The sequence below is a fragment of the Labrus bergylta genome, chromosome 7 (genome assembly GCF_963930695.1).
Source record: "Labrus bergylta chromosome 7, fLabBer1.1, whole genome shotgun sequence".
Taxonomy (NCBI): Eukaryota; Metazoa; Chordata; class Actinopteri; order Labriformes; family Labridae; genus Labrus; species Labrus bergylta.
Genome location: NC_089201.1, coordinates 30,004,014 through 30,027,261, shown reverse-complemented (window position 1 = coordinate 30,027,261; position 23,248 = coordinate 30,004,014). Strand labels below are relative to the sequence as shown.

At 40.4% G+C, this 23,248-nt stretch overlaps 3 protein-coding genes across 10 annotated transcripts in view; 2 read left to right on the top strand and 1 right to left on the bottom strand.

Annotated features, from left to right (window-relative positions):
• The first annotated feature begins 929 nt into the window (after positions 1-929).
• kxd1 (KxDL motif containing 1) lies at positions 930-7,483 on the top strand. Of its 2 annotated transcripts, none has more exons than XM_065957372.1 (5): positions 930-1,086; positions 3,956-4,089; positions 4,938-5,090; positions 5,172-5,218; positions 5,315-7,483. In XM_065957372.1, exons 2-5 carry the CDS (start codon positions 3,992-3,994, stop codon positions 5,569-5,571), a joined length of 555 nt encoding a protein of 184 aa, XP_065813444.1. In that variant the 5' UTR covers positions 930-1,086; positions 3,956-3,991; the 3' UTR covers positions 5,572-7,483. The 2 variants fall into 2 exon arrangements, with proteins under 2 accessions (XP_065813444.1, XP_065813443.1); XM_065957371.1 differs by having other exon boundaries at positions 5,312-7,483.
• Positions 7,484-9,143: 1,660 nt separating this feature from the next.
• On the top strand, positions 9,144-18,696 carry LOC136179732 (endoplasmic reticulum-Golgi intermediate compartment protein 2-like). The gene is made up of 13 exons (XM_065957368.1): positions 9,144-9,447; positions 9,549-9,657; positions 10,454-10,500; positions 10,879-10,946; positions 11,055-11,095; positions 11,493-11,594; positions 11,700-11,792; positions 11,889-11,944; positions 13,996-14,094; positions 14,223-14,320; positions 14,405-14,567; positions 16,608-16,687; positions 16,778-18,696. Exons 1-13 carry the CDS (start codon positions 9,159-9,161, stop codon positions 16,844-16,846), a joined length of 1,314 nt encoding a protein of 437 aa, XP_065813440.1. The 5' UTR covers positions 9,144-9,158; the 3' UTR covers positions 16,847-18,696.
• A 1,154-nt stretch (positions 18,697-19,850) lies between these two features.
• The window catches only part of magi2b (membrane associated guanylate kinase, WW and PDZ domain containing 2b), a 92,965-nt gene continuing 89,567 nt past the window's right edge, over positions 19,851-23,248 (bottom strand). For 4 of the 7 annotated variants that reach the window (XM_065957358.1, XM_065957356.1, XM_065957357.1 and 1 more), the window contains exon 22: positions 19,851-22,217. In XM_065957358.1, the coding sequence (XP_065813430.1) occupies positions 21,520-22,217 (698 nt within the window). In that variant the 3' untranslated portion in view covers positions 19,851-21,519. The remainder of the gene's footprint in view (positions 22,218-23,248) is intronic. The other 3 variants (XM_065957360.1, XM_065957362.1, XR_010666712.1) reach the window with 2 other exon arrangements.

Below are 23,248 nucleotides of genomic sequence, written 5' to 3'. Positions count from 1 at the left end.
GAGCTCTAATCAGTATAGAAACCATCTTATAAGTCGTCGTTATCAAACAAAAACCATCGTCATTACCATCATCATCATCAATAATATGGAGACCATCATCATTAAGTTAGTAGGTATTCATGAAAGAGCTGGGTCTTTAGCTTTTTCTTAAAGGTGCAGAGGGACTCTGCAGATCACATGGAGTTTGGAAGTTCATTCCACCACCGGGGGGCGACAGAGGAGAAGAGTCTAGTCAACGTCTTAGGACCCTGTTGTGAAGGTTGGATCAGACGCCTTCCATTGGCAGAGCGTAGTGGGGGGAGGGGAGTGTAGATCTGGATCAGAGTTAAAGTGAGGAGACGTTTCTGTGTCTGTTTTGTAAACGAGCAGCAGAGTTTTAAATCTGATGCGAGCAGTAACTGGGAGCCAGTGGAAGGAGATGAACAGAGAACAGAAAGGACCAGGTGAAGTTGCTGAGGTTGAGATTGGGACAATGTGGATTTAAGAGTGGGCTAAAAACATCCTGATGGGAAGCGTCAGTGTGGACAGATAGAGACAGTCAGTGCATTTCCTCCTAAAGTGAAGGCTCTTCTCAGAACAAAGAAAGTACAGAAGAGGATTAGGGCCACTGAAAAAACAAATTTGGTTCTGAATTTTGTTTAAAATTCTGACTTTATTCTCAGAATTCTAAGAATAAAGTCAGAAAAAAAGAAAACCAGAACCAAATTATTATTTTTCAGTGACCCTAATCCTCTTCTGTAAGAAAGGAACTGTAGCTCACCTGGCTGAAACAATCTTCAAACTCTCAACCTGCTTTCTCACTGAGTCTGAGAGAAAACTCTAATAATGCTGGAATTTCTTTATTCCACTGGACTGTACCAACGGCGTCAGACTGTAGGGGGCAGCCATACGCCGATGCTGTGTCAAGTCTGCCAATCCAAAAAGAGGAAGAAGAAGAAAGTCATGCGACCGGAAGTCAACAAAACACGGAAGTGCTTTGTTTTTGTCCTCCCTGTACTGTCAGCTGTAAGTGAAGAAATCTGCATTTCTGTGTCGGGTTAACAAAACATCCAGACGGCTACGTAATCATTTGACGTGGACACTGAGGTAGATAAGAGGATGTTTATCGCTCCTCTACTATTTATAAATATATTTACATGTTACGGCTCTGAATAAATTAATGAATCTGTAACACGCTGAAAATGATTTTTCATATTTACATTTTATTTTCTGTCATTTTGTTTCATCAGCGTGTCAAGTTAAACTAATTTAATTTCCAGAAGTATTTAAGTTAATTTAAATTTAAACAGTAAATACTGTGTGTTTTATTTTATCTACCTTTAATTAATTAATAATTAAGACACTGGCCCTTTAAGAGAGGCTCAGTGAAGGAGACACAGAGGTGTGTGTGAAGGAGACAGGTGTGTGTGAAGGAGACACAGAGATGTGTGTGAAGGAGACAGGTGTGTGTGAAGGAGACAGGTGTGTGTGAAGGAGACACAGGTGTGTTTGAAGGAGACAGGTGTGTGTGAAGGAGACACAGGTGTGTTTGAAGGAGACAGGTGTGTTTGAAGGAGACACAGAGGTGTGTGTGAAGGAGACACAGGTGTGTGTGAAGGAGACAGGTGTGTGTGAAGGAGACACAGGTGTGTTTGAAGGAGACACAGAGGTGTGTGTGAAGGAGACACAGAGGTGTGTGTGAAGGAGACACAGAGGTGTGTGTGAAGGAGACAGGTGTGTGTGAAGGAGACACAGGTGTGTTTGAAGGAGACACAGAGGTGTGTGTGAAGGAGACACAGAGGTGTGTGTGAAGGAGACACAGGTGTGTGTGAAGGAGACAGGTGTGTGTGAAGGAGACACAGAGGTGTGTGTGAAGGAGACACAGAGATGTATGTGAAGGAGACAGAGAGGTGTGTGTGAAGGAGACACAGGTGTGTGTGAAGGAGACACAGAGGTGTGTGTGAAGGAGACACAGAGATTTGTGTTAAGGAGACACAGAGGTGTGTGTGAAGGAGACACAGGTGTGTGTGAAGGAGACACAGAGGTGTGTGTGAAGGAGACACAGAGATGTATGTGAAGGAGACACAGAGGTGTGTGTGAAGGAGACACAGAGGTGTGTGTGAAGGAGACACAGAGATGTGTGTGAAGGAGACACAGAGGTGTGTGTGAAGGAGACACAGGTGTGTGTGAAGGAGACACAGAGGTGTGTGTGAAGGAGACACAGAGATGTATGTGAAGGAGACAGAGAGGTGTGTGTGAAGGAGACACAAAGGTGTGTGTGAAGGAGACACAGAGGTGTGTGTGAAGGAGACACAGAGGTGTGTGTGAAGGAGACACAGAGGTGTGTGTGAAGGAGACAGAGATGTGTGTGTGAAGGAGACACAGAGGTGTGTGTGAAGGAGACACAGGTGTGTGTGAAGGAGACACAGAGGTGTGTGTGAAGGAGACAGAGATGTGTGTGTGAAGGAGACACAGAGGTGTGTGTGAAGGAGACACAGGTGTGTGTGAAGGAGACACAGAGGTGTGTGTGAAGGAGACAGAGATGTGTGTGTGAAGGAGACAGGTGTGTGTGTGAAGGAGACACAGAGGTGTGTGTGAAGGAGACAGAGATGTGTGTGTGAAGGAGACAGAGAGGTGTGTGTGAAGGAGACACAGAGGTGTGTGTGAAGGAGACAGAGATGTGTGTGTGAAGGAGACACAGAGGTGTGTGTGAAGGAGACAGAGAGGTGTGTGTGAAGGAGACAGGTGTGTGTGTGAAGGAGACACAGAGGTGTGTGTGAAGGAGACACAGAGGTGTGTGTGAAGGAGACAGGTGTGTGTGTGAAGGAGACACAGAGGTGTGTGTGAAGGAGACACAGAGGTGTGTGTGAAGGAGACAGAGGTGTGTGTGAAGGAGACAGGTGTGTGTGAAGGAGACACAGAGGTGTGTGTGAAGGAGACAGAGGTGTGTGTGAAGGAGACACAGAGGTGTGTGTGAAGGAGACAGAGGTGTGTGTGAAGGAGACACAGAGGTGTGTGTGAAGGAGACAGAGAGGTGTGTGTGAAGGAGACACAGAGGTGTGTGTGAAGGAGACACAGAGATGTGTGTGTGAAGGAGACACAGAGGTGTGTGTGAAGGAGACAGAGATGTGTGTGTGAAGGAGACAGAGGTGTGTGTGAAGGAGACAGATGTGTGTGTGAAGGAGACAGAGGTGTGTGTGAAGGAGACAGAGAGGTGTGTGTGAAGGAGACACAGAGGTGTGTGTGAAGGAGACAGAGATGTGTGTGTGAAGGAGACACAGAGGTGTGTGTGAAGGAGACAGAGATGTGTGTGTGAAGGAGACAGAGATGTGTGTGTGAAGGAGACACAGAGGTGTGTGTGAAGCAGACACAGGTGTGTGTGAAGGAGACACAGAGGTGTGTGTGAAGGAGACAGAGATGTGTGTAGGAGACAGAGGTGTGTGTGAAGGAGACAGAGGTGTGTGTGAAGGAGACAGAGAGGTGTGTGTGAAGCAGACACAGAGGTGTGTGTGAAGGAGACACAGAGGTGTGTGTGAAGGAGACAGAGGTGTGTGTGAAGGAGACAGAGGTGTGTGTGAAGGAGACAGAGGTGTGTGTGAAGGAGACACAGAGGTGTGTGTGAAGGAGACAGAGGTGTGTGAAGGAGACAGAGGTGTGTGTGAAGGAGACAGAGATGTGTGTGAAGGAGACAGAGGTGTGTGTGAAGCAGACACAGAGGTGTGTGTGAAGGAGACAGAGGTGTGTGAAGGAGACAGAGGTGTGTGTGAAGGAGACAGAGGTGTGTGTGAAGGAGACAGAGATGTGTGTAGGCTGACAAACAAAGCTTGTGGGGCATTTCTTTAATAAAAGTGAAGATGGACGAGTTCTGGTGCAACACATCCATCAGTTCTGTGGTGAAGCTCTCCTATTGGCTGAGGTTTAATACTGATTTTTATATTATTGTGCTCTCTAAACAACTTTTTCTTTTTAAATTAAGGACAGCTTCTACATCTTTTACATCCTGGTCCTCATCATGGTGGAGCCCACAGCATCAGGCGTGTTCTGTAACAGGATGCTGAGCATGGTCAACTCTGAAGATGTAAACGCCATCATACAGGCTCAGAGACACATGTGAGTGTTTGCTTCATTTTGTTTTCTGCAGAAAAAATGTAAACATCTGTGTCTTTTGCTGGAGGTGTTACATCTGACACAGAAAGATTATAATTGCTATATTATTATTATTATTGTTATTGTTATTATTATTATTATTATTATGCGTTACGTCAACGCCCACTGGACTTTAAAAATGTATCTTCTTTATATGCACTCTGTGAGTAGTTAGACACACTAAGATTGTTTCTCATAGTCCACTGCACAGCTCCTACATTACACCTTTTGTACATTTTGTGTTTTTTATTTTTTATTTTTTATATTTTATTTTTTATATTTTATATTTTACATTTTATATTTTATATTTTATATTTTACATTTTATATTTTATATTTTATATTTTACATTTTATATTTTATTTTTTATATTTTATTTTTTATATTTTATATTTTACATTTTATATTTTACATTTTACATTTTATATTTTATATTTTATATTTTACATTTTACATTTTATATTTTATATTTTATATTTTACATTTTATATTTTATATTTTATTTTTTATATTTTATATTTTACATTTTACATTTTATATTTTATATTTTATATTTTACATTTTATATTTTATTTTTTACATTTTATATTTTATATTTTATATTTTATATTTTACATTTTATATTTTACATTTTTAAATTCTATTTTATATATTGTAATATCTTCTTATACTGTATTATTTAAGTTGTTGCTAGTTCTGCTTTATTTCCTTGTTAATTGTTTAGCACCAATACACCAAGTCAAATTCCTTGTATGTGTAAATGTACTTGGCAATAAACCCAGATTCTGATTCTGATTCTGATTGTGAAAACAGGCTCGACCGCTTTGAGAAAACCAACGAAATGCTGATCAACTTCAACGGGTTGTCTAACGTGCGACTGCAGCAGATGAACGAGCGCTTCCTGCTCCACACGCGCACCCTCGTGGAGATGAAGAAAGATCTGGACAGCGTCTTCAGAAGGATAAGGTAAGTCATCACTCCCCCAAGTGCAGACAATGACAAACACTCAAACAGCATCTGAATGTTGTTTTCCCTCTGCCTCTCCAGGACTCTTAAAGGGAAGATTGCTAAGCAGTACCCAGAGGCGTTCAGCAGTGAGTTAGCGTTTTCCATCTTCCTCTCATTATTGAAGCATCAGCTAATTTCCTTTAAAATAAATGTGTCCATCCATCATATCTGTTTCCCAGCAGTCATCCACGAGTCGCCCGTCCTGGAGGATGACGACGATGAGTTCGACCCAGCTCCGCCCAGCGTTGCCACGACCATAACCATAGCCAACTCAGAGCAGAGCACAGACTCCTGTGACACCAGTCCAGATGTGATCTCACCCACTGTGAGCAGGTGCTCCGAAGATCTCTCTCAAGAGGCGCCTGACACGCCCCCCTACGACGTCCTAGAGACAGCCGTCCTGCAGGACGAGGGTCCGGACTCTGTCCCCGCTGAATAGCATATCGTGATTGTTCAGCAGGAGGTCGTGTTGTATGTTTCAGTTTGCATCCTTCAACTAATCTGCCTGTTGGAAAGACCATCAAAAAGCTCGATGTCAGCTGTGAACTGTCTATGAGGGACGCCGGATTTTTGTCCGTTTGCTTATTTGTCATGCACAGCAGTAAATTAATGCAGATAATACTTGAAGTTGTAAAGTACCGCACTATAGGTTTTAATGTACGTCAGTGACAGTGAATTCCCTCACTCTTTGTTATTTTACACATATTTAAGGAGATCATGTTACAGACACTAAAGAGGCAAAAGAATAATATTACTGAGGGTTTCAAGATGTTACCGTCATCAGAAATGTTTCCCGTGGAGCCTTTAGGTTAAAGTCTTTATATGTGATTTATAATAGAAATCAAGTATATCCTCTGAAAATAACTCTGTGAGTCATGACTGTCTACAATGGGTGTAACACCCGAGTCCCACTGTCTGTGATGTTTTCAGAGTTTTCAGAGTCCTATCTTCAGTTTGTTTACATCGCCAGGACGGCCGGCTGACTCCTCCCCTCGTGTATAAAAGTTGTTTAATTGAGGGACTAGAGAAAAGAAGAATAACATACTGTACTCACTGCTTAACTGTGTTTCTAGATCACGCTCATTTCAGGTCAATTTACATGCAGTGTGAAGATACCAGCATAATAAAGATTGCTAGCATTAGCATGCTAACACAACAATGCAGCGCAAGTTGTTTTGGTTTCATGCTGGTGCTCAAGGGCGACATCTGCTGGATCAAAAAATCACATATAAAGCCTTTAATGCGTTTATGAATGCTATCGGTTGTATTTAGTGGAATGCATTAATGATCACTTCCAAGATAACTTTCTCTTTGCTTGCCTCACAAGGAAACCAGGGATTGGGTTAATTACCTGCACTCAGCGTCAATGGAGTTATCTTAATATTTCACGTTATCAGCAAGTCTGGATTTTTTTTTTTTAGCTCTGGAAACCAGGTTGTATAAAGTTTAGCATCCAGACTCAGTGGTTTCTGTGTAAAAGGGAAGGATCAGCCTGAAATGGACTTCATTTGTTCTTTCTGTCACATTTCAACATCTCAAGTTTCAACTGTGGATTTTTTTTAAAAGATGATCTCTGGAATAAGAAGAGGGACAGAGTGTAGTGATCGATCGCTGAAGATGATCCAAATTTTTATTGTATTTCCACTGAAGTTAAATTTAATATGAGATTGTGTCTTTGAATAGTATTTTTTGTCTCAAGAATATAAACAATGCCTTTAACATACGGCGTCATTTGATTTAAACAAAAGTGTGAATTACTAATGCTTTGTTAATACAACACACAGATACACAGACAGCTGCATTAAACACTGAAGTTCAATGAGCAGGTGTATTTATATAATCGTAGACACTGTGTTATTGTACTAGCTGAAGGCTCACTGTGTGCCACATGGTTAATAATGGTAACAGGATTATTTGTATCTTTGTATGAGCTTTAAACATGTAAACTGAGTTACAGAGGCAGTCAGTCAGTGCTGTCAAAACATGTTAGAATAGCTCAGAGGTTGACACATGACCCAGTCATAAGAAGAGCGTATCTGATTGGTTATCTGCATTGTGCTGAGATCTTATTCAGTTTTGTTTTAGTACCGGCCCTCTGGATATAATAAAATAAAAGCATGTTCTTTTCTTGATGGTTTAAACGTGAGGACCATGTGATATATCTCAATACTTAATAAAGAGAACAACATGGAGATGGACACTTTGTATATGAGAGCCAGACATCTCTTTGTTTTTGCATCAGAGTCCCTGATAGGGGGATATTTCCAAGGGAAGCATTTGATAATTTATTGACAATATGCAATATACCAAACATGGTATCACCTGATATTATTAAAAGGATACTTCACCCATCTGCATTAATCTTTGTATCATTAGAAACCTGGTAGTATTTTTGAATGCTCGTGCATCCCGCCCTCATTTTCCCCTGAGATGAGAAATCTTTGTATTCTGAGTCTGAAAAGGAGCTTCCGATGAAAAAGCTCCTTTTTTATGTGTTGCTCCTTTTCTCCATTTTCTTGTATTTCTGATTCTGATTCTGAAATAGAGGACCTTAGTGGGAGTGGCCTGTGGCGCTGTGCATTCTGGGATTTGGTGTCTTTCATCCACATGAGCCAAAAAGACACTTTCTGCCTTTTCTCGGTCAAGAAGGCACCAACTTCAAAATGTATTTCACATTTCTACATATATGACCCAATGTCAGTACAGATTCATGTTTCAACGGGTGAAGTATCCCTTTAATACTTCAGGTAATGAAACAACAGTCGGGCGAGTATAGGCCCCTTCATTGAGGGAGTTGTGGACCTGGGCAGGGGCTGCAATGTCTTAGTTGCCAAACACAAAGTGACTGCCCAATAATATTTAAAATAAATTCAGATAAACCTATAGGGGGGTTGGGCCATGTGGCAGCAATCTCCTAGATAGGATAGGATAATACTTTATTGATCGCCAGAGGGGAAATTCGGGCATTGCAGCAGCTCAAAATACAAAATACACATTAAACAGAATAGATAAGATAAATATAAACAGGGGGTATATACAAGTACAAAATGAATGATGAAGTTAACTATGCATGGAATTGAGACAGTATGTGTAGAGAATGACAAGATAAAGTGACGAGTGATGATTAAAGTGGTATGATAAATAGATCCTGTTGGTAATCAAGTCTTAACCTGATCTTTGGCCAGTAGGTGGCAAATTAATTAACACCAAGTTGTTCTGATATGAGGAGTTTTTACTCCTGTTTCTATCATCTTAAATCACTAAATGCACTGTGTGTGTGTAATGTATAATAATAACTCTTTCCACAAGTGGGAGTGTACATACCTTGTATTATTGTATTTTTTCTCCCTTTATTTAACTGATGTACATATGTTTGATTTTTAACTTCTTGTTATTTTTGATAATTATATTCCTGTTTCTTGAGCTGTTGTAACATAAAAATGTCCCACATGGGGGATCAATAAAGTTTATCTTTATCTTTAACGTGGCGTGTTACTCAGTATGTACCACCAGAGGGCGCTGAGTCAGAATAGGAGCAGTGCATAAAGACAATGGTTCAGATGAAAGTGTAGATAAAAGCTGTAAAACATCACATTATCCAATCAGAGGAGGGGAGACTCACATGGAATAAAATCAATCAGACAAAGGGAAAACAAAGAGCAAAATAGATGCAGTAAAAATAGACAGTTCAACAAAGACAGAACATTTTTTTATTTATTTTTATTTTTATTTTTTAATCCGTCTTTATTGACAAATTTAAAACATACAAAAACATTTTTATACAAAATCTTATAAAGGGATGAACACACAACAGAAAAATACACAGGAACAAGTTAATTCAAACATAAATCCAGACTAGGGGGATTAACAAAGACAGACCATGATCTGACTGGAGTCATAATGAGAGATCTTAAAATGATCGGTGAAGGAGATAACTGAAGATACTTTAGTAATTATCTATTTACAACTGTTTGGTCTAAGCGTGTTATTAACAGGGCGAGTTGTTAAATCCAGCAGGTGGCAGTAATGCAACTTCTTAGATGTCAGATACCGTTATACCCAAAGACGAAGAAGAAGACGAAGAAGAAAAGAAGAAGTCGGAATACTGAATGCATAAAGACCATCAAGACCATCAGGACCATCAGGACCATCAGGACCCGGTTTCTGGTAAATGTTGAGTCTTATGAAGAAGTCACCACAGACTGTAACATGAGGAGACTGACGAAGAAGAAGGCTCTGACTCTGGTGAAGGAGCTGGACGCTTTCCCCAAAGTGCCCGACAGTTATGTGGAGTCTTCAGTCAGCGGAGGGACAGGTACACACACACACACACACACACACACACACACACTCCTCTTCCTCCTTCTGTCTTTTAGGAGTTCATTTAATGTTTATTTTTTAAACTGTCTGTCTTAGTGTCCCTGCTCGCCTTCAGCCTCATGGCTGCTCTGTCCTTCCTGGAGTTCTTTGTGTACAGAGACACCTGGATGAGTTATGAGTATGAAGTGGACAGAGACTTCAGCAGGTAACGTGTGTGTGTGTGTGTGTGTGTGTGTGTGTGTGTGTGTGTGTGTGTGTGTGTGTGTGTGTGTGTGTGTGTGTGTGTGTGTGTGTGTGTGTGTGTGTGTGTGTGTGTGTGTGTGTGTGTGTGTGTGTGTGTGTGTGTGTGTGTGTGTGTGTGTGTGTGTGTGTGTGTTAAATTAACAGGTATCATGATACAATAATCATGAAGGACAATTCTTTTTTTGGTAGCAGGACACATACCCCCCCCCCCCACCCATACATACACATGCAGACACATAAATTACAATAACATAACTATACCAGGGGGCAAAAAGAAAAGAACTCAAAATAATACTAATTATTATAATCCTAAAAATATACTTATATTTATAGCATTTATTTATTGCATCCCATTAATCCAGCCTTATATACACAATAATTCACTTTTTTGTCTACATCTGTAAATGTTGTAATTACTTGTACATAGCACAGATTCTTGCACTTTCTGCTTGTTGTACTTCTGGTGAGATGCCAAACCTCATTTCGTTACTCTATACTTGTGGATGTGTTGAGTCTCATCTTTATTTATACAGCACCTTTTAAAAACACAGGTTTACAAAGTGCTTTGACAAACAGCAAAAACAAGAACAAACTAAACCAAACACAGAAGAACATAAACAACAACAAGAACATAACAAATGTAAAATACTAAAAATAATTAAATACAATTCAACAGAAAAGAACCCAAAGTGCACGATACACAACAGACATATTATTCCTCTGTTTGTTTCCTGACTGTGTCCTCTTTTAACTTACAGTAAACTGAGGATAAATATCGACATCACAGTGGCCATGAGATGTCAACGTAAGCTCAAAATCAACTTCTAATGTCTTTTTGTTTGTAATGTAAGATTTTTTCTCATAGTCCACTTCACAGCTCCTACATCACACCTTTTGTACATTTTGTGTTTTTTATATTTGATATTTGACATTTTTAAATTCTATTTTATATATTGTAATATCTTCTTATTCTGTATTATTGAAGTTGTTTCTAGTTCTGCTTTATTTCCTTGTTAATTGTTTAGCACCAATACACCAAGTCAAATTCCTTGTATGTGTAAATGTACTTGGCAATAAACCCAGATTCTGATTCTGATTCAGATTCTGATTCTGATTCAGATTCTGATGTATTTTGGTTTGTGATGGCTGTGAACGTTTTTAACTCTCGTATGGTTGAATGCAGACATCGGTGCAGATGTCCTGGATCTAGCAGAGACGATGGTATTTAACGAGGGTTTGAAATATGAACCAGTGAGTATGAGCATCTACAATTTCTAATAATAATAATAATAATATTAAAAGAAATCATGTTTTGTGTGTCCATGTTGAGCTCACAGTTTTGTTCTGTCTCATGTTTAGGTCAATTTTGAGCTCACACCACAGCAGACTTTATGGCAAATGTAAGATTTTGACCTTGTTATACATAAACTCCACCAGGCATGTATTTATGAACACTCCCTAAAAGAACGTGCTGGTCTTTTTTTTTCTTTACAGAATTCAGATTTTTTTTGCTATTTTCAATTGAAATTTCAGTGTCATTATGTGACAAACCGGAGGTCTGTAGTTTTGATAAAGCGCATTCAATCAGCAGACTTGCAAGAAACTACAAGGACACCAGAAACTATTTGCTAACTAAGCCTTAAAAGTAAACATGGGACTACTGGTTCAACCTGATTATTGGAGCACTAATAATCAGGTTCATCTTCTCATCATGTTGTAAATATTGATAGTAGGTTGGAATTGGTTTTGTGTTGTTACAGTTTTTATTCCTTAACTTTTCTGCCTCCTCACCTTTAGGGAGGTGCTGCGCTTTCAGGATCGTGTGCGGGTGGAGCACGCTCTCCAGGATGTTCTCTTTAAGGCTGCAGTTGAAGGATCTCCTCCTGCTCCATCTAAAGGGTAAAGTGTTCTCAGGAGAATGTTAAAATGATCAAATAGAAGACGATAAGGAAGTGTTTTATCCCACTTAGAAATGGACCTTGTGTTGTCTCCTTTTCTCCACAGCGAGGGCGACTCGACTTCCTTTAGTGCCTGCAGGATACACGGACACATGTATGTCAACAAGGTGGCAGGAAATTTCCACATTACTGTTGGCAAGTATGTATCTACCTGAACACATGAATTACATCACACCATGAGATATCTTTGTAAAGTCAGACACTCAGACTTTAATCTAAACTTTTCTCCCTGCAGGTCCATCCCTCATCCCAGAGGTCATGCACATCTATCTGCTCTCCTTAGCGATGACTGTGAGTGCTTTTTATTTCCACCTTATCTTTATATTAATAATAACTTTATTTATAAAACACAGGTTTACAAAGTGCTTTGACAAACAGCAAAAACAAGAACAAACTAAACCAAACACAGAAGAACATAAACAACAACAACAACATAACAAATACAAAATACTAAAAATAATTAAATACAATTCAACAGAAAAGAACCCAAAGTGCACGATACCCAACAGACATATATAACCCGACCATCACAAGAACCATCACAAGAACCATCATAAGAACCATCACAAGAACCATCACAAGAACCATCACAAGAACCATCACAAGAACCATCACGAGAACCATGACAAGAACCATCATAAGAACCATCACAAGAACCATCACAAGAACCATCACGAGAACCATCATAAGAACCATCACAAGAACCATCATAAGAACCATCACAAGAACCATCACGAGAACCAACACGAGAACCATCACAAGAACCATTACAAGAACAATCACAAGAACCATCACAAGAACCATCACAAGAACCATCACAAGAACCATCACAAGAACCATCACAAGAACAATCACAAGAACCATCATAAGAACCATCACAAGAACCCAGGCAACACAAGAACCATCACAAGAACCATCACAAGAACCATCATAAGAACCATCACAAGAACAATCACAAGAACCATCACAAGAACCATCACAAGAACCATCACAAGAACCATCACAAGAACCATCACAAGAACAATCACAAGAACCATCATAAGAACCATCACAAGAACCCAGGCAACACAAGAACCATCACAAGAACCATCACAAGAACCATCATAAGAACCATCACAAGAACAATCACAAGAACCATCACAAGAACCATCACAAGAACCATCATAAGAACCATCACAAGAACAATCACAAGAACCATCACAAGAACCATCACAAGAACCATGACAAGAACCCAACAACACGAGCTGAGACCAACGGAACCAAAGATTTAAAAAGATGTAAGAAACTAAAAGAGATAAAATAAAATAAAAAGAGAACAGCAATAAGAAGGTAAGAGCAGGAAGAGAAATAGAAACAAGTGAATAAATTATATTAAAAAAACTATAATATTAATAAAAAATAAAAAGTAAATATAAATATAAAACATAAATAGACAAAGTAAGATAAAAAATTACCAAGTTAAAACACAAGAGGAGTTAAGATAAGAATAAAAGAATTGAGGGAGTCTGTGAGTCTTATCTCCTCAGGGAGGTTGTTCCAAAGTCGAGGGGCCCTGACTGAAAAGGCCCGGTCACCTTTAGTTTTAAGTCTCGACTTTGGAACGACCAGGAGGCCCCCAGCTGAGGATCTAAGACTGCGGGCTGGCTCATATGGGGTCAGTAGTAGTAATAGTGGGGCGGCAGTAGCTCAGTCTGTAGGGACTTGGGTTGGGAACCGGAGGGGCGCCGTTTCAAATCCCGGTGTGGACCAAGCATGGAAGTTGGTCTGGTAGCTGGAGAAGTGCCAGATCACCTTCTGAGCACTGCTGAGGTGCTCTTGAGCAAAGCAAGTCCTGACATCTCTCCCTTAGTGCATGTCCATAGGATCCTGTTTGTGTGCATGTGTGTATATACTTCAGCCTATGTGTGTGTTGCATGAGTACAGAGTGTAAAAACTGAAATTCAATTTCAATAAAAGTAAATCTTAATCTTAAGTAGCTCTGTTATATAGCTTGGAGCCAGCCCCGTCTGTGCTTTAAAAGTAAAGTGTAAAATCTTAAAATCGATTCTGAAACGTACAGGAAGCCAGTGTAATGAAGCTCAAATTGGAGTGATGTGATGTCGTCTGTTACAACCAGTAAGAAGCCTCGCTGCTGCATTTTGGACCAGCTGGAGGCGAGACAGTGACTTATTTGTGATAAGAGCATAACCTCGTGCACCTTATGTTTCTCGCTGATCCTTTACTGACATGATAATGATGTTAAGATTTTTACTTCAATAATCTTGTTGCTGTATTCTCATGTTGTTTATAATAAATCTAATAATATAATAAATAATCTGTTTGCACGTTGCACCTTGTTACAGCATATAACTTCTCACACCGGATCGACCACCTGTCCTTTGGAGAAGCTATCCCCGGGATCATCAGCCCTTTGGATGGCACAGAGAAACTCACTCCTGTTTGTACGTCTGTGTGATCCAACACACATCTTGACAACACAAATTGCACTGATTTTTGTTTTTATCCAGCATTTAAAAAATAGTTTCAGAGAAAATAAACAAACTGACAAGACATTTGTGTTTATCTTCAGCTGGCCACATGTTTCAGTACTTCATCACCATCGTGCCCACCAAACTGAACACCTACAAGGTGTCTGCAGAAACACATCAGTTCTCTGTCACTGAGCGGGTACGTTACTGTGTGTTTGTAAAGTGAGTCATGAATCAGTTTTGGTGAGTCTGTAATGTGTTCCTCTTTTCTCTGTTTCTGCAGGACCGGGTAATAAACCACGCCATAGGCAGCCATGGAATCTCAGGGATCTTCATGAAATACGACATCAGCTCTCTGATGGTCAAAGTCACAGAGCAACACATGCCTCTCTGGAAGTTTCTCATCAGACTCTGCGGCATCATCGGAGGCATTTTCTCAACCACAGGTACAAAAACTCTGTCTCAGAATGTTGTTGTTGTTGTTGTTTCAATATGTGTCAGGAGCATCTTCTCACGTACCAGCTGGAGCTTTATCATGGTTAGGTCAGACTCTTAAGTGCTGACTGCTTTCAGGACAGACAGACGGACAGATGCAGAAGATGAAAATATATATAGAGAGAGAAACAGCAGAGATGATGAGAGAGAGGGAAGAAAGAGAAAGGGATACGCAGGAGAGAGGTAGACAACTCTGATTACATTCTGATTGTTGTAAAACATGTTTGCAATATGACATTAAACTAACGGCTCTACTACCACTACATATATGAATAATCATTTAAAAATGATTCATGGAACAAATTGAAACCAAAATTCACAGAAATGTCAAATATTTACAATAATTGTTTAATGCTCTCTCTATAAAAGTAAAGTAGTTATTTTTAATTATTTATTATTACTTGTTTTTATTAAGATTATTACTGTAAATAAAGTGCCTCAAGTGCATAAAATGAAATCAAAATAGAGCTTGAAATCAAAATGAATCCTGCGTGAGAAACCCTCAGACCCCCCTGAGTTCTGGTCTCAGCCTCATCATGAGCACGCTGTCGTCATCTATCACTTCTGTAGCCTGACTCGTTCTTAGACACAGTTTTTAACTTTTACACAGTAATCCAACAGTGGGCTTGGAATAATGTGAAACGCACTCGTTAAAGGATTTTCTAAGTTCTAGGAGGCCATACAAAGAAACACTCCAGGAAGAGTCAGCTCAGATCGAAGGCACTGATACATCTTTATGTTCTAATAAAAGGTCTTATACCTTCGATATTGATATTTGATAAGGTGATATTTTTCATCGCCTTGTTGTAAATCTATATCACTAATAACACAAACACTGATCACCTCAGGTTCAACCAGAAACAGCTTTTCTCTCTTTCTGTTCTTTGGCTGAGTGAGTAGTGTGATTTAGTTTAGTTATACTTCACTTTCAAAAATGTTTGCATGGATTTACTGACATCAGATACATAGTAATGGAGTCTACAGCTGCTGCATGATTTGGTTTCACACTTGGATATTAAACCAGTTTATTAACTTCTCAAGACAAATAACAAACACATCTAGGTTGGCTTTCTTTAACAACTGTGTTTTGAGGCCTATGTGAAGAAGCTTTAAAAACATGTCTGTGAACACTGTAAGTGAGAAAAGAGAGAAACATGAGGAGGAGTTGTTGCACTGAGTGACGGCTTTGGAAGCTGTTAGTGACAGAAACATCCTCTGAACGCCTCGAGTGATGTGGAGCACAGCTCTTCACTATTCTCCAAACATTCCTGTTTGTGTTGAGCCTCCCAGGGGGCATGAAGGAGGTTTACACCACGATCAGTCTGCCTACAACTTCTTTTATTTACACAGAGAGAGAACTGTAACACTCTGACAGAAATAATAATCAAACATGAATCCCTGAATATTCTCCATTTAAAGGCTTTATATGTGATTTTTTTTTTTTTGATCCAGCAGATGTCGCCCTTGAGCACCAGCATGAAACCAAAACAACTCGCGCTGCATTGTTGTGTTAGCATGCTAATGGTAGCGATCTTTATTATGCTGGTATCTTCACACTGCATGTAAATTTACCTGAAATGAGCGTGATCTAGAAACACAGTTAAGCAGTGAGTACAGTATGTTATTCTTCTTTTCTCTAGTCCCTCAATTAAACAACTTTTATACACGAGGGGAGGAGTCAGCCGGCCGTCCAGGCGATGTAAACAAAGTGAAGATAGGACTCTGAAAACTCTGAAAACATCACAGACAGTGGGACTCGGGTGTTACACCCATTGTAGACAGTCATGACTCACAGAGTTATTTTCAGAGGAGATACTTGATTTATGTTATATTTAAGTGTGAAACATCACATTCAGACTTTCAGGGTGATCTAAAGTTTTGACCTGTCACAGCTAACAGTTAATACACTGATTCTTATTTCAGTCCTCATCATAAACAAACATTACTCACTTCTTCTCACTCAGCTTCAGCACATGTTTTTTTCTCCTTAGGCATGCTTCATGCTGCGCTGGGATCCGTGCTTGATGTGATTTGCTGTCGTTTCCAAATGGGGATCTACAAACGTCTGAAGGTGAGCCAATAACGCTGCTGTTAAACGTGTTGATGACATGCAGTTTAAATTCATGTTTTTTTAATGATTGTGTTTTTTCATTTTGTTCAGGAGCCTCCCGTGGTTCAACAGAGACCTGATGAAACACCCGCTCCATCAGAGAACTCCACTCAGTCATAAAGACCGCCATCTTTGCTCTGCCAACACTGGACAGTATGAGATACTGGGGGAAATGTTTACAAGTTGTTTTATATACCTGCTTTGTTAAGAACAATGTAAATATTTTATATTGTTTTAGGGTGCATGAACACTTCAGAAATGTCAGTTAAGTCAAACAATCAATACAGCCACCAGATGATCCGACACTTGGAAAGCTGCGTCATGAGCCTGAAATGCAAAGCAAGTTTAAAATACCCGGGGACATTTTTCTGGTTACCTGGCATCTCGAGCCTCCGACAAATGAGATCATGCTTAACGGTCACATGAGCCTGAACCTGATAGGTCAACCCAGAGTCTATAAGAGCGCATTCACATAGAAGGGGGGGTGGTGTTCGCTTCTTATAACTTTGTCACAAATATGAACAAGTGCTGCCTCAGCAAATCTTCATATTTCACCTCAGAGCAAAGTTTATTATCCAGACTAAAATAAACACAGCTACAGCGACAATGCAGGAAGATATGGGAAAATATCTTATAACTCCCCTTAAAATATGTGTTCTCATCTCATATGTAGCATGTCTGACATTTTAAGTGGTCATATTTCAGCTGATATGAGGCTTATACAAATGAAAACATGACTGGAAGTGATGGATTCATTTCAGTTGATATCGTACAAAAGGAGAAGGCTTCAGTGGTTTTAAGAAGATTTTAAAGCATTAATAATATCGTCCATGAACACATTTTTTGGTATAAACAATCGGAAACAAAAGACAGACTTGTTCTCTCTCCTTCCTCTCAGTCACCTCACAGGGCTTACGATTCAAACGATCTGATTGGTCAGTAGGCCGTGTGTCATAGCGGTTCTTCTCTTACCTGCTCCGGAGAGCATCAGTTACCATAGCACCCTGAAGGCGCCTTCATACCAGCAAATCCTGCTTCATAGTAAACCCCTCTGGACTGCTGGACAGGAAGTAGATCGCACCTGATATCAGACCTTTTCTCAGGATCATGTACTTGTTTCTTTTTTTTCTGATTCTGTCTGTAATTTGGTGAAACTTTTAGCTCAGACTGTGACGACCCCTCTTCAGCCATAGTTAAAAAAAAAAAAAAAAAAAAAAAAAAAAAAAACCCTGTGTGGGACCGCAAGGCTTTCAGGGTTTAAAATAGTTCCATTAGCGTTCTAATGTGGAAAGGACTGCTGCAAATATGAGACTGATTTATTTAAATAAAATTCACTTTCAAGTTGTTTTTGAATTCTTGGTTAATTGGCATTGTCTTTGAAATAGCCTTACTGGGGATAACACCATTTCTTTCATTGTGTTATATGTTGAATATTTTTCTGAATTATTTGGTGTGTAAAAAAGAAAAAAAAAAGGAAATTAAATATTGAATTGGATTTGTCTTCATGTGACTTGTTCTGAACACAAGCTGCTTTTTATGGAAGTCCATTTCTGCCAGTTAAAAAAATATAAATGAAAACATGGCTTTGTTGAGATTTCTTTTTTGATCATATAAAGTCATAATTATGACATTCAAGGATGCATCGCGGTCACATTGAAGACTACATTCAAGTCGTGTACATACAGGCCCCTGGAGCAGAAGTCACGGAATAAACCACTTGAGCAAGGGACACGATAAACAAAGAGAAAATTTTGACTTTTTATCTCATAATTTCGAAAACTTAAAAAATCTCAACAAAGCCAACTTTTCATTTTAATTCTTTTAACTGGCAGAAACGGGCTTCCATAGCTTTTCCACCAAAACGTTGATATTATTTCTGAGTAACACAAAAGCAGCTTCCCTTCCAGCCCAGGTGAACTGAATCAATCATTAAGTCTTTTTGTTTTCAATAAACTGCTTTTGCTACTTTTTGTTGTGCTTTGAAGTGAAACAATCTCTGGAAAATCACATTTTTACACCATGTCAAGAGTTTATTTGACAGTATTTCAGAATATCTTTCAGTAAACAAGTTTTTTTTTTTTTTTTTTAGCAAAATGTTATATATCAGTACTGTCGCATTTCATAAAAATAGTTGTTCACGTCTTTGAAACTACAGTATCAATGATACAGTAAACCATATTTGTAGGAATACAGCTGTACAAGGTGAATAGTACACAATTAACACTACACAGTTATACTTGATCTTAATGGGTGTTCATGAACGTGCCGTCCTTCACAGGTTCAATAAAGCCGTTTTTTTTGTATACAAATTCACTCACAGCAGGGGGGGCTCTGAACGGAGACAGAGGGCAGGATGACAAACTCTTCTACCTTTTCTGAACTCTGACATTTGTACAAACCGTTCTCAGGTTTCTACAGCCTACTGGCAGATTTTCATGCTCCTCACTAACATAATTTATCACAGCTAAGAAAACAGCCAGACCAGAGGCTTTACTGGAAACCTTACTAAAGTCCAAGACCAGTAGCATTTTTACCAGCAGGCCTTCACCACGACAGCTACTGTAGTGCTGCATTCTGATTCTTTAAAAAACTGCATCTGGTCCTCCACTTGTCTTAAAGGCTTTATATGCGATTTTTTGATCCAGCAGGTGTCGCCTTTGAGCACCAGCATGAAACAAAAACAACTGGCGCTGCATTGTTGTGTTAGCATGCTAATGCTAGCGATCTTTATTATGCTGGTATCTTCACACTGCATGTAAATTTACCTGAAATGAGCGTGATCTAGAAACACAGTTAAGCAGTGAGTACAGTATGTTATTCTTCTTTTCTCTAGTCCCTCAATGAAACAACTTTTATACACGAGGGGAGGAGTCAGCCGGCCGTCCGGGCGATGTAAACAAACTGAAGATAGGACTCTGAAAACTCTGAAAACATCACAGACAGTGGGACTCGGGTGTTACACCCATTGTAGACAGTCATGACTCACAGAGTTATTTTCAGAGGAGATACTTGATTTCTACATTTAAGTGTGAAAAATCACATATAAAGACTTTAACCTAAAGGCTCCACGGGAAACATTTGCTCGCGCTTGTGATTCATTTTTTCTAGAGCATCAACTTGTTGAGAGAAGTTGATGATGAGGAAAAGTGAAATCTTCATCTCTGGTCTGTATCATAGCAGCACGCCTTGACTCTACCAAGTATCAAAACTTTGTGATCAAACACTTTTTTACTGCGTTTGTATTTCACAGATCAGGGTTCAGATTTAGCGAGCACGAGTTCTGCCTGCAACAACCTCAAACTTAACCGATTTTCTTTTTCACAATGGACAAAATGAAGCTGAAAGAAAAAGTCATTTGAAACAACAAGGGATCACTGTTCCACTCTCCCAGGAGAGGATGTAATGCTACAGGCTACATCTGATCCCTGTTAAACGTGTGTGGGGGGACGAGGGCGATCATCGACAATGATAAGCTGAGAGTGCATCGAGATGACTGTAAATACTGCTCGGTGTTAAGTCAGAAAGAAAACAGTTTTGCTGATATGTGTGCATGGTCACTAACATCTATGTTGCATTCAGTTCCCAAAACAAATCAGACAGCTGTGCATTAGTTTGAGTAAGGCACTCCCGCCCCCCCCCCACCTCATAACCATCGGCCTCCTCGACCTCACACCGACGCCCCTCTCCCACAGTGATGTGGTACACGTAGCACAGTAAAAAGGCATAGAAATGGGAGATATAGACTGGACAGATTCTTTAGTTGGAGCCTTAAATGAATACATAACACATAATTCTGCACAACGTCTGCATGGTTATGATCAAGTGGTGCACACGACTCAGAGAAGTACTGTGAGTTTCTTACTAAGCCGACTTTTTCAGTCACTCAAAAAGTTCAATTGGATGGAAAATAACAAGATTATCTGTTTGTCTCACACGAGTAGCCAGCTGTCAGCTTCTATTATTCTACCTCTGAGAGACACGAGAGTCCCTGTTAAAAACGACATGGTGGTTTATATCCATGCACACGACCACCGCCTCCAATAGCGGTCTGGGGTTCGATGACTTTGCACAGTCTTTGATATGTAGTTATAGACGAGGTCATGTCATTAGTCATCCTAAAATACCGTCCTGTGTTATATCTTTTTCTTTACAATGTTTCTAACTACAACATGGCCTCAAAAAAACACCAACAGGTCTGTTGTTTTTTTTTTGTTGAGATAACCAAATGTACATAATTTGTCACATCTTTACATTTACAGTATATGATATAGGCATGTGAGTGCTAACATATGTTGGGGTTAACCAGGCTGTCACTTGGGTCAGTGCCATGTCCTCGAGGAGTTTCAGTGTCTCTGCCTCCCTCCGACAGATTGGTAGTCCCGCTCGTCCTGCTGCACAGAGAAAACGGAGCAAAAAGTGAATCTCTTGGATGAACATATGTCTGTCTCCTGTGAGGATCTTTGTTCCATCTGAGGCGACGTGACTAACCAATCTGTGCCGGACGCGCTCGAGCAGTTAAAGGTACATGATGAAAGCACGGCCCCCCCGCTCGGACATAAGACGATGCCCGCTCCATCTTTGATTACAACAGGGTCCTACATGCCGACACACTGAGTTAATGTTCCTCTGATTTTTTTTAAGGTGGTAGGTGTAATAATTATCTCATCAGCACAAATGAAACATAAACTATGATCTTAGAAGAAGACAGGGTAGAAAACTGGAATGAGAGTGGTGAAGGAGAATTTTGGGGAACCTGACAAGTGTGATCCAGTCCAGAACCAGAAAGATCCATTCTACCTGCTCACTGTAGAGGTCCAGGACCTCAGAGTGCCGGGCAGTTGGTCAGACCTGGGGACGTTCCAGGGTCCGGGGGAGGCTGTTGACGCGCTCCTCACATGAGAATCTTCCAGGGTTTTAGAGGGGCAGCAGAGTCCGCTGTGGCCGATGGATCTCTCATCTTCTCTGGGGAAAAGACTTCTAGAAACAAGCCTTTCCTGGAGGCCGACATGTCCGTCTCTACCGCCCAGACTGGCTCCATTCACACTCGCATAATGGTCCCAGGGCCAGAGAGCTGTCACGGCCTGACTGTGCAGACCCTTCCTCTCACAGCAGGGGGAGCACGTGTCCCTCTGCCGCTCTCTCCTTTCAACACACCTCCCCAGGACGCCTTTGGGAGGCAAAGCGCGAGCCTGTCTGTCTCCTGGTCCACCGTCCACCTCTCCAGACGACCCTTGAGGGGTTCCCTGCCCCCTGACGCTGCACTTCTGCTGGGTGGTCCTGCCACCTGCTGCAGCCCCTCTGACGGAGCTGTGGTCTGAGAGCTGTGGAGCTTTGTCTGCCGTGCACACTGTGGCCTCTAGAGGGAGCTGATGAGGGGAGTCTGGGGCTGAGGCCGGATGGGATGAGAGTGATGGAGTTGGGCGGGGTTCTGGGGTCACTTCCTGCAGGGCAGGGTGGGTTGTAGAAATGGAATCCCGGGGGTCGTTACAGTCTGAAGGTAAGAAGAAGAAAACACTCAGAGGTTTTGACTGGAATTCAAGCAGAGCGCCACAAACAGCATGCCGCCCCGTGCATACAGAGAGAAAGAGAGACACGCACAAGTTGTACAATTAAAAGCCATCAGAGGTGTCCAAAGTATTCACATGCATTACTCAGGTAGAAGTATAGATACTAGGGTTTAAAAAGACTTCTGTAGAAGTTGAAGTATCAACTCAAGCTTTTTACTCGAAGTGTAAAAGTTCTGGTTTCAAAACGACTTCAAGTATAAAAGTAAAAATAATGTAAAGGGGAAAAAGCTTAGGCCGGGCCACAGCGTGTCGGAATGATATATGTTTATACTTCTCATCCAACCCAGGGTTCCCACTCTTTTCCAGGGATCATTTTCAGCGATGCTCGAGCTGGTATGACAGTCCGTGATGGTGCCACACCAATACTAAGTGTCTTTAACTGGCTCACACCCACTGTGAGCTACAAAGGTATGTTGATGAGCTGACCTCAAACTGAAGAGAAAACTCAAGTCTACCTGATAGTCGTTGCCACTCATGTTTCATTTTCTCTTTTTGTGAAGGATCTTTTCGCTCCATCCTCTCAACTAAATTGTAAATAAATATCCACTTTTGACACGAGGGGGAGGCGGAGCCATAACATTATCTACAGACTTCCATTTAATCTGCGATGTGGATTAATGTAACAAATACTTTTAATAACGCGTGGCGGTGAAAATGTTTAACCCTGTAGGAGTGTTGGAATAATTTTTGGTGATTTTCCAGGACGAGTGGGAACCCTGCCAACCACAATCAAATTCACTCTATCCGGATGGCGCGATTTATCTAGATAGGTTTTTATTTTTCTGAATGAAAACAAGCCGAAATGAAACAGGAGTAACGAGGCCATTTATAAAATGTAAGGAGTAGAAGTAAAAAGTAGGCTGAAAAATAATTACTCCAGTAAAGTATAGATTTAATTTCTACTTAAGTAAGGTAACCAAGTATTTGTACTTCGTTACTTGACACCTCTGAAAGC